The 15007-nt window shown below is 33.7% G+C and overlaps 2 protein-coding genes across 5 annotated transcripts; one reads left to right on the top strand and one right to left on the bottom strand.

The window, feature by feature from the left end:
* Nucleotides 1–471: 471 nt before the first annotated feature.
* On the top strand, nucleotides 472–7500 carry LOC111597773 (transcription initiation factor TFIID subunit 3). The gene is made up of 7 exons (XM_023312636.2): nucleotides 472–879; nucleotides 949–1506; nucleotides 1922–3733; nucleotides 3798–4837; nucleotides 6239–6590; nucleotides 6658–7153; nucleotides 7219–7500. The coding sequence occupies exons 1-7, from the start codon at nucleotides 711–713 to the stop codon at nucleotides 7337–7339; spliced, it is 4548 nt and encodes a 1515-aa protein (XP_023168404.2). The 5' UTR covers nucleotides 472–710; the 3' UTR covers nucleotides 7340–7500.
* Nucleotides 7501–8412: 912 nt separating this feature from the next.
* LOC111598003 (calcium/calmodulin-dependent protein kinase type 1) lies at nucleotides 8413–14311 on the bottom strand. 4 transcript variants are annotated; one of them, XM_023313000.2, is made up of 10 exons: nucleotides 14236–14311; nucleotides 11632–11861; nucleotides 11430–11564; nucleotides 10613–10657; nucleotides 10307–10381; nucleotides 10116–10254; nucleotides 9790–10054; nucleotides 9182–9308; nucleotides 9031–9118; nucleotides 8413–8948 (listed from the first exon to the last, which is right to left on the bottom strand). In XM_023313000.2, exons 2-10 carry the CDS (start codon nucleotides 11745–11747, stop codon nucleotides 8634–8636), a joined length of 1305 nt encoding a protein of 434 aa, XP_023168768.1. In that variant the 5' UTR covers nucleotides 11748–11861; nucleotides 14236–14311; the 3' UTR covers nucleotides 8413–8633. The 4 variants fall into 4 exon arrangements, with proteins under 4 accessions (XP_023168768.1, XP_023168776.1, XP_023168785.1 ...); XM_023313017.1 differs by having other exon boundaries at nucleotides 8638–8836; XM_023313008.2 differs by lacking the exon at nucleotides 10613–10657.
* Between the last annotated feature and the right edge of the window lie 696 nt (nucleotides 14312–15007).

The following is a 15007-nucleotide window of genomic DNA, read 5'->3' as shown; positions in this document are numbered from 1 at the left end:
TGAGAGGTCAAAAATAACACATCTGTAAGGTTTTGGTCGTCTTATTACTAAGATAGATATTTTAAAGCACACTACAGATTTGCTGAAGCTCCCTCCGAAATCATATTTAAATAAGATCACGGAGTCGAAAGTGTAACATGAACAACAGAACTGTTAGTTAAAGTAACGTACGTAACCTATGCGTAGTCTCTTAACATTATTTGAGACTTTTAACAGTGCCAAGCAATCATTATGTTTCGAGCGTACGATAGAGATCGTCAGCTCTAAAAAAAAGCACAAAAATGTAAGTATTAATATATAAATATATATAATTTTTTGAATATTTATTTATTTTTGGCATATTTAGTACATTTTATTTAAAGTTCACATAAAACAGTATTTTCTTAACAGTATTAAATAAAATGTGCTAAATATGCCATTATAAAAATACACAATTTTTACTGAATCTATGAACTGCTTCTATTTGCACATTTCGATAGTCCATATCTGACACTTTTCTCGTATCACCGATATTATTAATTTATATTTTTAAAAATGCGCACTTTAGTTAAGTTCAGGCTGCGGAAATACAAACCGTTTAAATTCTATGGTACGGACTTACGTTGTCGTGGCGGCAAAACAATATATTCCTTGTATTACCCAACACTAAGAAAACACCAACACATGTAAAACAATAAAAAAGTATATCTGAAAGACGTCAGTTCGCAAAAATGATGGCTGAAAAATATACTTCAGAGTTATTAGGTGTTGTTATAGCCCAAATAGCTCAAACTATTGGATATAGTAGAACACAGAGTGCTCCCTTAGAATTGCTGGAGGACATTTTACTGCGATTTATCCAAGAACTTGCACGCGATCTACATCGCCAAGCCGAGCACGGTAATAAGTTTGTTTATAAATAACATAACTTACATAAATATACATATGTAATTATCTTGTCCAATATAGCTAATCGTGTTGAACCCAATTTGAAGGATGTACTGTTGAGCTTAAAAAATGTTAGCATTAACGTACTCGAATTACTCGATTATATTGGAAATGTTGAGCCAATACCGTTTGTTCGAGATATACCAGCCTATCCAGTGAAAAGAATTTCAAATATGAATTTCCTAAAGCCTGGCAGTGTAGAGACACTAACGAGACCCGTTCACATATTCGAATACCTTCCTCCGATGTTGCCCACAGAGTCAACTCCTACAGTCTCCTCCTCCCACTCTGGCTCCTCAATTAGATGGCCAGATAAGTTAGAACACGAAAATATTCAGTTGTGTAAACTGGAGTTAAATCGAGAGCCAACAACAATTAAATTAGTGCAAGATGTGAAAACTGACTTTGCCGCCGGTGGCATATCAAAGTTATGTACTCTAAATGCATCATCTGCCGATAATTTGGATCATGATGGTCATGCACTACGAGAAATCAGTAGCGTTGTCATGACCACAGGAGGCTTTATATCGCCAGCAATTGAGGGCAAACTGCCAGAAGCTTACATACCAGATATTATTGGTAAGTCCACTCACAATTTTAAACACCTAACAAGCAAGAGTATTCTCTACGCAGAGCTATTCATTCACTCACATGGTTTATGTAGATTCACTTCTTCATAAAAAATTAATATATATTTAATTGTGTTGGCATACTACATAAAGTATATATATTATTAATCAGGATTTTAAGTGAATTCGATCTAACCATGTCTGTCTGTCCGTCTGTATGATCGCACCACTCTGGTAATGCACAAAGGATAGAGGCATGAAATGTTAAATGTATAAATCTTGCTTTTTCCGTATTATTGATAATACAACAAAACGATTCAACTTTGAATTTACTGTGCGGGATCCTGCGGATCCAGATTCTGCAAATTTAGAATATAACTTTATGATCTGAATAATTACTAATATAAGTGGATAATTCTTTTTAGAAAAATTCAAAGGACTAGACGCACCTTCTGTACCGCATGTGCCAAAATTATTGGAAATACAAAAAGATGCCTCAAATGATATCGTTGATCCAATTATAAAAATAATGGATACTGTAGAGACTAATCCAAATACTACACCGATAGAGCAAAAGCCCTTCTTGTGCAATAATCCGACTACATCAAATGAAGTGAACAAAGGTAAAGAGGAAGAAAATGCTTCTGTTATGGCTGTAGCAGTTGCAACACCTACCCCAAACACTAAGACCAAGAAGAACAAAAAGAAAATTATAATTGCTGGTCAGATGACAAATGATTCAAATGCTATCAAAGCTATGGACAAGGCACGGCGAAAGGCTTTAAAAATGTGTCAAAAGTTGTCTAAGAATCAAATTGATGGTGGTGGTGGCGGCGTCGGAATAGGCAGTGGCAGCAATGTGACGGAACTGAAGAAAACGAAAATGTTAAATCGTGGCATATTATCTGATTTGCCAGATGGTTCAACAGAACGAATGCAACTCGAAAAGTTGATCAAAAAACAAACAAAGCAAAGACAGAAGCAACTAAAAAGCCAAAAGCAACAGCAGCAGCAGCAACAACGTCAATTTCAATCAGCTTCCAAATTCAGTATGGGTTCAATCAATACAATGCCACTGAATCCATTTAGTAGCACAAATTCTGAAACACTTGAAAACCCTATAAATGAAGTTGCATTTATTCCTCCTGCTGGCTTGCTATTGGACAACAAAGATACATTTAATATACCCCCAACCCCTAACATGGCAATTGAATTGATTGATGAAATAAAGCTAGCTAATGAACCAGACCGAAATAAATTGAATATATTCAAGAAAATCTCTAAACAAAAAGCTAACAAACTAAATATTGCTTCGAATCTATATGAAAATGCTAATAATACAGCATCGCCTTTAATTAACTTGCCATCTGGTACAACAATAACACCGGCACCGCCTGCCCCAAATGCCAATGAGAATATAACTAACACCAATTTAAATATGTCATTGGGTAATCTGGCAACATATGATTACTTGGACGCTTATTCACAATTACCCCCAGCAACAACGAATCTAATGCCTAATGACTTGAACAAACCAAAGAAACGTGGCCGTAAACCAGGTGGCAAAAATCAATGCAGGCCTCAAGCACCGTCATCAACAAGTATCTCACCCATACAAATGCATAAGAAAACAAAAGCGTCGAAGCTAAATACCGTTTGTACATACCCGGATGGCTCTACACTAATGCCCACTTTACCCACTGCTGGATCCTTTGAATTGCCACTTATAGAGCCGTTGAATCTAAGCCAGGTCGATCAATTGAAAAGTAATCCTAATGTCAATTTTTCGGATAATCTTGGAGAAAACAAATTTCAAAAACCTAAAGAAAAGAAAGACAGAAAAAAGTCTAAAGCTAAATATAGTCACGACAGCAATGTTTGCGATAATGGGCGAGAATTAAATAAAAAGATTTGCTTAATGGATACAGAAATGCAAATGTCAAAAACTTCAACTCTTCTAATGGGTGCCGAGTCGGATAAGAAACTATCTGGAAATCTAGGCTTTGTGACGAACAATGGACCTAGACCAGCTACAAATTTTACAAGCTCAAGCAATGAAGGAAATATATTGCCAATGCTGCCCTTATTACATTTTCCTCCGCGACCTGGCCTAATACCAACCGGTCCAGGTCTATTTCCACCCAGTTTAACTAGTTTTAACAACACAGTTGCCTGTGGCACGGGCTCCAATCTACTTATGCCACATTCGTTTATGAATTTCTCAGCTACAGCTACGGGTAAGGATGAAACATATTTTGAGTTGATCTCAAGAAATTTTTGATAATAATTTTTGATTCCCAGATAATAAGGCCACACTTCTGAGTGGATTATTGCCGTTGTCCGATATTCATATGGAGCGTAGTTATTGCAATGTTGCTCCATTGGTGCCAGACTCAATGAAACTGCCAACAACGCCAGTTGAAGGCATTAAACTGAAATCACCCCATCGCTTGCTAAGCAGTGAGTGCACGGATAAAGATCTAGCTCATAGATCGATTATAATGCCTATGGTTGTTCAGGGTGGCAACGATGAAAGCGCTAAGGCTACAAAAGTTCCAATCAAATCAGTGCCAACGGCAACAGGTAACGTCGGCGATCCCATCGAGGTATCCGATTCGGATTCCAACGATGACGGAACCAAGGCAAATGACAGCTTATCGCCTCGTCACAAATCGAACTTAATGCACCCATCGAATCTAATAAACCCAATTATTGAAAGCTGCCAAGTGTATGCTAATCCTTTGCCGCCACAATACAATAGGCAAGCTCAGATGGGAGCTTTAAAATTGCCTCAAGCTGATTTACTGTCTGTTGCACCACCACCATCAACAACAGCCAGAACAACAGCAACAAGCACAACGGCAACACCATTTAATATTAATTTTATGGGCAGCGATAAATTTAGCCTTGCTGGGGGCGCCGATCTAATACCTCTATCACGGATTGACAGTGGCTTAGCATACTCGTCCTTAGCAGTGCCATCAACAAGTCTAGCAGTCGGCGCAACGTCTGGTGCACCAACATCTGCTGATGCAACAGTACCAACAGCACCAACAGCACCAACAACAGCAACAGCAGCAGCCCCAGCGGATGTTGATCAACGTTTTGTTGGCTCACTTAGCTATGACGATGTGACGATTACCCCAACAAATAGTTTAACAATCAATGAACTGAAAATTCGAAAATTACATAAGAAATTAAAAAAGCCAAAGGAGGGCAAAATCAAGAAGAAAAAAGATAAGAAGGACAAGTTCCGTAATAAAAATAGATCGGATGAAAAGAATGCAAAACCAAAAAGCGAAGACAAAAAATTAAAAAAAGATAAGAAAAGAGAAAAACAGGTAAGACTTCGAAATTGATTTCTAATCAAAATATTGATTAATACAGGCATACAGGTGTGTGTAACTGAGAAAAACTGATATTGTGACCATTACACTCATTCGCGAAGTGAACGAGTATATTGGCTTTATGTCCGTTCGACTGTCCGTATGAACGAAATCCACTTTGTGACTATTATAGAGACTGAAATTGGAATATATTCTTGGGAGCACCCTCATCTGAGAAAGGGCTAACATTTTTTCGATGCGCCTACCACGTGCGTCGGGAAACATTAAATTTGGTATGTCAGAGACGCTACTCGTTAAAGTGCTAGACTTTAAAAATCAGTGGTTATTTCTACGACCTTTGGGAAGGTAGCAACCGACTGCAAACACTCCTACTTATTTTCAAGCTTTTATTTGCCGAAAAAACATGAAAGATAACGTAAGAATCCAAATCTCGTAATCTACAAAAACAAGGGGCATATGTGTATATACTCGTTACAGTTTCTTTTTTTACATTAACTCCTCTTTATTATTAATAAGTATCGATCATTTTACTTTGCATTCAAATGCGTGTATTCTTTTCTATTCCAAGAATCGAAGTTGCGATTGAATTGAATTCTGATTGAACACTCAGATGCTACTCAAGTTCAAATTTGCAATTCTTATTGCAAGAGGTGCAGTGACTGCGTTGGTAGAGGCGGCGTTAGTCCCAGGGTTCGAGACCGGTGGAGATGAAATATTTTTTATTATTTTATTTTATTTTTTAATTATGAAGTGGCGGTGTTGGTAGAATTGGTGCACGTTGCGCAAACAATCCGGGTTCAAATCCTGGTCTCGTAATGTTTTTTATTTGTTTTCTTTTTTTTTTTGAATACTCGATACAAACTACGGAAAATATTAATAAACGCAAATAGGACTGAGATCAGGGTATCTCCTAGTCGGGCACTCCGACTACAGCTTTCTTACTTGTTTAATTATGGGGTGGCGGTGTTGGTAGAGTGTTGATGCACATTGCGTAAACAATTTGGGTTCGAATCTTGGTGTCATAGTGTCGATTTTTAATTGTTTTTTTTTTTTTTTTTAAATTCTTGATACAAACTACGAAAAATATTAAAAAAGCAGATAGGACTGGGATTAGGGTATCATTAGTCGGGCACCCCGACTAGAGCTTTCTTGTTTTTTATCTAATATCATCTCATATTCATGAGAATACGAATATATTGGATAAGTAGTCCAAGTGGTTTCAGTAAGCTATTATCCAGATTAGTCTTTCATGCTAAAGTATTGGATGTACTGTTGTCCTGAAAGGAGCGCTTTACTCGAGCATGAGAGACTAGCAGTTATGCCAAAGTTAAAAAACTGAGAGCTACGAAGTTTACTTCCAATAATTATGAGTTAAATTGATCACTTTCTTTGCAGTTGCCAACTGATAGATTACATATTATAAAAGAGAGCCGAGAATCTACCATGGGTCTTGCAGTAGTTGGAGCAGATACCGCTTTAGGGCCATCGACATTTGGTCACCCAACGCCGATGACACCCCATTTGATAGCGTCACCCAAATTAGATCTCTCACCTAACCACGTACCAAAGTTAACACTTAAGCTTAGTGGAAGTTCAACACCCTCACAAGCCACACTAGATGGCATGGATGATGCGGTAGTAACTGATACAACGACTCAGACGCCAAGCACGTTGACTAAAAGGGAACATTCGCCAGAATTGGCTAGATTTTCACCACTTGTAACACGAGCTCCAAAACCAAAGCAATGTAGGAAATCGAATTTTAAACATGAATAATTATGTGATGCTTAATTCAATCAGTGATCTTGTTTTAGGCGAAACGCAAAACTTGAACTTATCTTTGGCCACATCTGCTTCTGTTTCCGCGGTTAGTGCCAAAACACAGGCCATGCCAACCATGATGCCAATGACAATGATGATGCCAATACTAAATACCCAGCACACCGCTCCATCTGCTCTAAGTGGAGCTACAGCAAGTAATTGGACTTCGAATACTGCCACATCAACAATATCAGCTAGTTCGGTTTTATTACCACAACAATTAATGCAGCCAGCAGCAGCATCATCATCATCATCATCATCATCCCCTTCAAAGCAGAGCTCAAGACCTTGTGTACCATTGAATTCACCGAAAATATCTGAAGTCACTCCGACACCGACGCAAACAGCGCCACAAAGTGCAGAAGTAAGTCGTCCCTCGTCTTATATTGATGCTGATGGGTATCGTATATGGATTTGTCCAGCATGTGGAAAAGTTGACGATGGTTCGGCAATGATTGGTTGCGATGGCTGCGACGCATGGTATCATTGGTAAGTTAGAGCACTTAAAAAAGTCATTTTTTTAAGAATATAATTATTTTATTTTATCCTTTTAGGATATGTGTTGGCATACTGGTTGCTCCAAACGATAATGAAGATTGGTTTTGTCGCGTTTGCGTATCTAAGAAAAAAGTGAGTGGCTCCGAGAAAAAGAAGAAGCGTAACAAAAAGAAATAAGTTAATCAATAATACTTAAATATTAATAGCTGATTACTTAAATTAGTTTTAATGCATTTCACGTATGTGTATATTCCAATTGTACAGTTTGGCTTACGTTTACTATTTTTTTAATTAAAAAACATTATTGAAACTGAAATTATAAATAAGGGGATTCAGCATTTGCTAAAAAAGAACATCGAATCAAATAATTAAAAGAATTTGAGTGTAGTTTTAATCAATGTAACAATCTTTTGTGTATACTATAATATTAACATTCAAATATGTGTCCAAGTTTGAAATAATTTTTTTTTTTAATTAAGAGGGCATCGGAAATAGAAAATTTAAAGGCCTTGGTTCTTTAAAATTATTGAAAGCTGGATAAATATTATAATGATATAATATATATTATTATCAAGTAGAACAGTTTTCCGTTCAGTGGCATATATATTTCATATTCCTCAATCGAAAATAAAGTTAAATAATGTTGGTAATATTTTGTGAAAGAACTGTTTACTGTAAAATTGTTATATTATATAGTTCCTGCCAAAGACAACCCAAAATTCTGAATATTTTCGAAATTATAATATAAGCTCGGAAAATATAGTCAAGATTTGAAAATGAATATATGAATCAATTATAGAATCGCTTTATAATTTGCAGAAAAACGTTGCTATACACAATTGTAGGATTCTAATGATGTAGAATTGTAGGAATCACATGTTAATTGAAACTTAATGGAAACATATTGTTTTTAATATTGTCAATCATTTAAATAAAAACATAAGTAGTTACAATGCGAAAATAAGTATATTGTTCTATATTTAATTAATTAAATGACATGTTCCAGCTCATTAGTTTTTATATAAACAACAATACGAATGTTAGACAGAGCACAAGTGGCAAATGCTTGCTAAAAATATAATTCTTTAAGCAATATTTAATTTTAATAAATATACATAAGTTGAAAATTATTTAAAATTTATATAATTACGGAAACCAATTTACAAAACAATTTCATTTTTCTAATTTTTTCTTTTCAAATAACAATATATATAGTGTGATATAATAACTATGTGTACATACATAGGTATATGTATACATTGAAATATATATGTATGTGTGTGTGCAAAGTTCTAACTTGATTGACTTAACACTATCTAAGTATGATGGAAGTGGCGTATACATAGAAGATTTTGTACGTCACATTTTGTGAATGTATACAAAATGATCTAGGGAAACGCAACGTTCAACATATATATATAGCATTCATTAATTTTGTGCTTGTGGACTAACTGTGCGTGTTTAAAAAATGTTACTTTGCTTGGCCGCTGAAACTACAATTTGGCGAGATTCTTTGGTGATTCTTAATGTCTGTATGCGGGGTTTCATTCAAAGCCGGAGCGCTCGTTGTCGAGGATGATTGTTTAATAGTTCCCACATTTGCTTCGACTCCATCTTTAACACAGTTTCGGCCGGTACCATTGTCAGATGTAATTTCAGTAGCAGTGGCTGTTGCTGTTGATGATAACGTATTAAGAGAGGAATTGCCATCTGCCGTTGCGCTGCTATTGCTACTAAGCGCCATTCGCTGCATTTGTCGTATGACTGTGGCAGCATAATAAGCTTGCTATATTATAAGTATAAGACGCAAGTATAAGACGCAAGTATAAGACGTATATAATATATATAATAGGAGTGGGTCAACTCACTTTCCACCGGCTCTTGGCAAAGTTTTTCTTAAGCTGCTCTGACACAGTTCCATGAATGTTCTTGCTGCTAGCCTCATTACCAGATATCCTGGAAGCGTTTATTATTATATTACATCAAAAGAATTCTAAAATTCGCGTTTGTATCACTTACCATGGATGTCCCAATGCTTGTTTACAAGTATATCGTTTTTCCACAGTGACACACATTAAATTTTTAATAAAGTGCTTGGCTGACTCACTTATTTCGTCCCAATATGGCGAATCGAATTCAAATTCACCTTAAAAACCAATATATTTAAATGCACTTATCTACAACTTACTATTAAGTAAAGAGAGCTTATCGATTCCATGGAAACTGATCAAATTATCGATCATCTAAAATCATGCCTAGGATCGACTACACTATTAAGCCATCTGCTTCCACTTAATACAGAGTAATTCATCTTGATATAGCTATATCGACTATAATATATCTATATTACTAATAAATAACTATTATATAACCAGAGCTACTTTAGTGATTCCATGGAATCTGATAAAATGATAGATCATTTAAAATTTGATTGATGGGCATGTTTTGGATTCACTAAACTGAAGCCATCCTCTTTCAATTAAAGCAGAGTAGTTCATTTTGATATAGCTATATCAATTTGCAAATATAGCATTCTTAGTTACTAAATCCTTTCAGCCTGTGTAATTGACAACTTAGACGTCATTAACTGCAATGGAAAGTCTTATTCAATATATAATCAAACATACCTTTTAGAATTTGTGCAAATAGATTGGCATCGTTTTCATCATAAAAGGGAGGATATCCACAAAGTAGTATATAGGATATAACGCCTATGCTCCATACATCAACGGCTTTGCCATACGGTTTTTGGGCGAGTACCTCTGGTGCCACATAGCCAGGAGTTCCGCAAGCAGTTGCCATGATTCCCGAATCTTCCATTTTCGATAAACCAAAGTCGCTTATCATTATTTTACTGTCATCGTCTGGACTATAGTATAGTAAGTTTTCAGGCTATAATGTAAAAATCAAATAATCAAAATTATTGTACTTAAAAATATTTTAGATTGGTTACCTTAAGATCCCTGTGTACTACCCCCTGCTCATGCATATAGTCTACAGCCTCTAAGATTTGTCTAATTAAGTGGGATGCATCCTTCTCCGTATATGAACCCTTCTCCACGATACGATCGAACAGTTCGCCACCTGTTACTCTACAGAAAAATTTATTTATATATATATGTATATATGAAGTGTAATGCATACAGTTCCATGACCAGATACACCTTAGCCTTGTCTTCGTATGTTTCAAGTAGTTGCACTATATTCGGATGGGTCAGTCTGTAAATAGAACAAACAATAAAAATAGCAAAATACTCTTTAATCACAAGTGTAGTAAGAGTGGAACATAGTCTTAAGGCTTTACAGGGGATACTTGAGTTTGAGCCCCTACATCTGATTAGAGTATGGGAAATTGCGGACGAAATCTAACTCATTTAAGATATAGTTATATCTCTTATTACTCCAAAACGGGACATTTTTGGTTTTTTATTGTTTGGGATCAAAACTCACCGCGTTCCATTCGGACTGTTGCCATCAAAATGGTTTGCACTAAACCTACATAGAAAGAAAGCAGATTAAACGAAGAAGAAAATTTTAAAAATAAAAATAAAATAAAAAAACAAAAAAAAAACAAATTCAGTAAAAATCATAAACAGAAATCGATAGTAGTTTGGGTAGTTCAAGATATGCTATGCAATTTGCAAACTATCGATTCAATCATAGCTGAAAATCAAAAAATTTTAAGCGCTGCATCCAGCTAGTGATAATGCCAACTTAAGCAAAAATATAATATATATATATGTATATATATTATTTGTAATAAATCAAAATTGAATAGAATAGCAATGGAAATATAAAGACCTCTTGTAACCTTTATATATCCGCGATGCTATTTTAAATTCCCTGTGTGCAACTCACACTTAGTTCCTTATCGATTTCTTATAGCATTTCCCTGAAGCTTCCATTAATGTATACGTAATAAAGTATGAAACCAATATGCTGGATACTGGTACCTTCTTACTCATCATTTTATTCTATTCTTATTCTATATTCTTAGTTCAGCTACATGCTCTTTCTCTTTTATTTTCCTCGCTCTCTTTTATCTCTTCTTTGTCTGTTATCTTCTTTACCCTTCTATACTCGTCTCCTGCCCTTATTCTACTTTTTTACACCTTCATTTTTCCTGACAAGTCGATGTTTCTGTAAATGTAGAGGAGTATTATGCAGTCGATTGGGCCGACTGCATCGTTTTAACTTGCCTTAAAGAGTAAAGATATATACATAAAAACAGATAGATATATGTATATATCAATATATATCAACTTACCTTCGCAAAACACGTATTTCATTTTCCAAAGATTCCTCTTTTCCTTTTAGTGCTTTTTTATCAATAATTTTAACCGCAAAATGATCGCCCGGCGTATCTTTACTTTCGGCTAAGCGCACTTCAGAGAATGCGCCGCTAGCATGAAAGTCAAAAAACACAATTTTTAAAATATATAAAGAGATGTATAGAGATATATACTTACGTTCCCAGTAGACCATGTAGATTGTATTTCTCTTCAATTGAGACTTGTTTGTTCAACTCCTTCGTGTCCTTCGACTTGGGCCTTTTGCCAGAATCTTTTTTGCCAAATAGTGGCATCACTTCAAAACTTTGGTTAAATCAATTTACCAATAAATTTATCATCGAAACTTTTCAAAGAAACTTGAATACTTTTTCTTTTCTGTTGACCAACTCTTCAAAATTTTCAAGAGTCTGTAAAGGAAATATTTTTGAAACCATTATCTTTAATATACAGTAAGCTGTATAAAGCTTAGCTATATTGATAGTGAAAAAAGCTCAAGTTGTAGAATTGGCACATGAAGGAGGCGCACAAGCAGATTATAATTGATTAAAATACATTGTCGAAATTCACAATTTTATACAATTTTGATTTTTATTATATTTTGTTTAAATTGAAGTCTGCCAGACATGGACGCTAAACACGTTCCATATACCGTATTCCAGATAACTTAAGCAAGCACTAAAGATAAAAAGCAGATTGTACAAAACTTATAAAAACTGTTGCAATTTCATTTAAAATAAATAAATAAACGAAAACGACTGAATTATGGACAATGCTGTAGTTGTTAAATTACTTCTTATTGAGGTACTCAGAGTAATTCAGAGTAATAAAAACATTGAAATACGAGAGCAGCAACTGAAAATAATACGGGGATTGCTAAATTACGTATCAATAGAACACCAGATTTAAGTCTGAGTTGAAATTACAGAAACTCCAAAAGTCAATCGATAGAGAAATGTCTCAACTTTTCTGGATCGACAGCTGAATCGCAGCTTATCCTATTTGAACATCGGGAAATAAAAATCCTGCTTCTCAATGAACGTTTTACTGTCAAATTTGAGCCGTAAACTTTCGATTACTTATTATTCGATTTATTCCAAAGCTGTCTACATCCTGATGAAGATATACACACATTTCTCATCCATACAACCCCAGCAAAAGCAAATAGTAACAGAAAATTTTATGAATAATTTCTTCAAGTTTCTGTTAAACTAAATAAATGTTAAATTAAAACTTATGTAAGGTTGACACTTCAATCTGATTCCAATTTGTAATTCCTTCGAAATCTCGTAATGAATACTCTCAATATCTCAATAGTTTTCAATATATTGGGACTAATGACAAAAGCTAACAACCGTCCTAACTGTGACGTGAGTAATATATGTATTAATACTTTGGGATTTCGAATATATAAAGACCGCCCATTGGGCATGCCTAATTGGTAGACTGTATATTCTACCTTGAGGTGCTATTATCTACTTTATATTAAAACTTGCATGAGATTTCAACTAAGACCTTCAAAATGTAAGACTTCAAAGTCTATGTAAAATGTTAACAAGGCATTTAAAAATTAGTACCGTACAGATGCCCAACTTAAGATGGGCTCTCACATATAAGACTACGCCAGAGTCTTAAAATATTAACTTGAAAATTCATATACAAGATAAAATCAAAAACGGAAATCTATTCCCTGATATTTCACCTAGCAATCTTGATATATGAGACTTCAAAATCTGTATAAAACTTGATCAATACATTTAAAATATAGAGTTTTAATATTACGTGCAAAGTATAAGAAATGCACATGAGCTTTAAGAACTATTCGACTTGAAACTGTCTAAAGTTAACCAGATGCCTTACTCAAAACAAAAACAAAAAAATATCACAAATTGAATATTTTTCCTTACGAGTTATTCTCAACCTTCACGTAAATATATACATATACACATATATACGTATACGTATAAGTATGTATATATAGTAAATAAAGAAACATGCAATTATTTTGAACAGTCAAAGGTTACTTCGAACTGATTAGGTTTTAAAAATACTGTTTACATTATATAAATAATACTCATAAATCCCTACGTACATACATATATACATACATATACATATACATATAAATGTATGAATAAAAATAACGAATTTATGGATTTTTCTATGAATATTTAGATTAACTTGTGAAATTTATAGATCTTAAAATTTCAAACATTCAATTAATACATACATTTGTACATCCTTACTCACTCACACTTATATATGAATGGGCGTTTACACACATAGATTTAAATGTAGTCTATGTTTTGTTTACATTTGTTAGTTTTAAATAAACACTTCAATATACACCTATGTAGTTATATATATATATATATATATATATATATATATATATATATATATATATATATATATATATATATGCGATATTATAAATAAAGTTCATAAAGTCATGATTAAAGTGTGATCGATTTATCTGGATTAACTTGAAATTAATATATGTATGTCAGATTGAGCATACGCTTTAATACACATCTACAGATGTATGTATATATCTACATATATAAGTTTAGATATGTATGTACACACTTGCATGAAGTATTCATCAAAATTTTATAGAGCACAATCTGTTCGCAAGTATCTAATTTGTTATATTAATATGCAAATCGATGTACTATATACATATTGATATATGATTCACAATATGCGTTTCAAAAATCTTATACACATATTGTTTTTATAATTCTAATAATAAGATTATAATTGGACATCTTAACAACTTACACAAAATCACGGCTTAAACTTTTATATTATATTCCACAATATTTAAATTTACTTGCGTAATACAGCGATTCAAGTCAAAATATATAATATTGCGCCTTCGAATATTAGTATTATAAACGAACTTAACTATTTGCAAAAATAATGTAATGTGAATTATATTGATTTTTCAAGTTCGTGCAGATCTTTTTCTGTATAATTTACAACACATTATTTGGTCACACTATATTATTGTATCGTTTGCAATCTCTAGTAAACTTTTTAATCGAATAGAACTGTAGGCTTGTTACTTTCCCATTGAATATTTTGATAAAAAAAAGATGTAAAAGCTCGAATAGAATATTATTCGATTCATTATTGAGGTAAGTAAGAAAGGGCAATTTGTACGTTTAAAAATCGCTTATGCTTCAGTTTTCCGATTTCTTCTTTAAAGTATATAATATTTATTTGTGAAAATCCTCATGCAAAACAAAATATATTGACCTAACTCCTAGACTTATTTGAACTTTCTACTTCTACGCAGCTAAAATTAACTTGAATCCTCCCACAAAAATTGAGGCCTCGTGCATAACTGCATTAGTTAATATTTGTTTTTTGTATGCTTTCATATTTGCATTTATATTAATATTTAAAATATTGATATACCATATTTTGTAATAACTCTCTTTTGCTCAACACTTTGAAATATAGGACACAAAATGAGCATAAATGAATATATAATCGGAATAGTGTTAATCAGTTGTAATCAGCTGTTATTTGCACATCTCGAATAGTA

Source organism: Drosophila hydei, unplaced genomic scaffold (genome assembly GCF_003285905.1).
Source record: "Drosophila hydei strain 15085-1641.00,03,60 unplaced genomic scaffold, DhydRS2 tig00008145-arrow-arrow-pilon, whole genome shotgun sequence".
NCBI classification, from domain to species: Eukaryota; Metazoa; Arthropoda; class Insecta; order Diptera; family Drosophilidae; genus Drosophila; species Drosophila hydei.
This window is presented reverse-complemented; position numbering and strand designations above follow the sequence as displayed.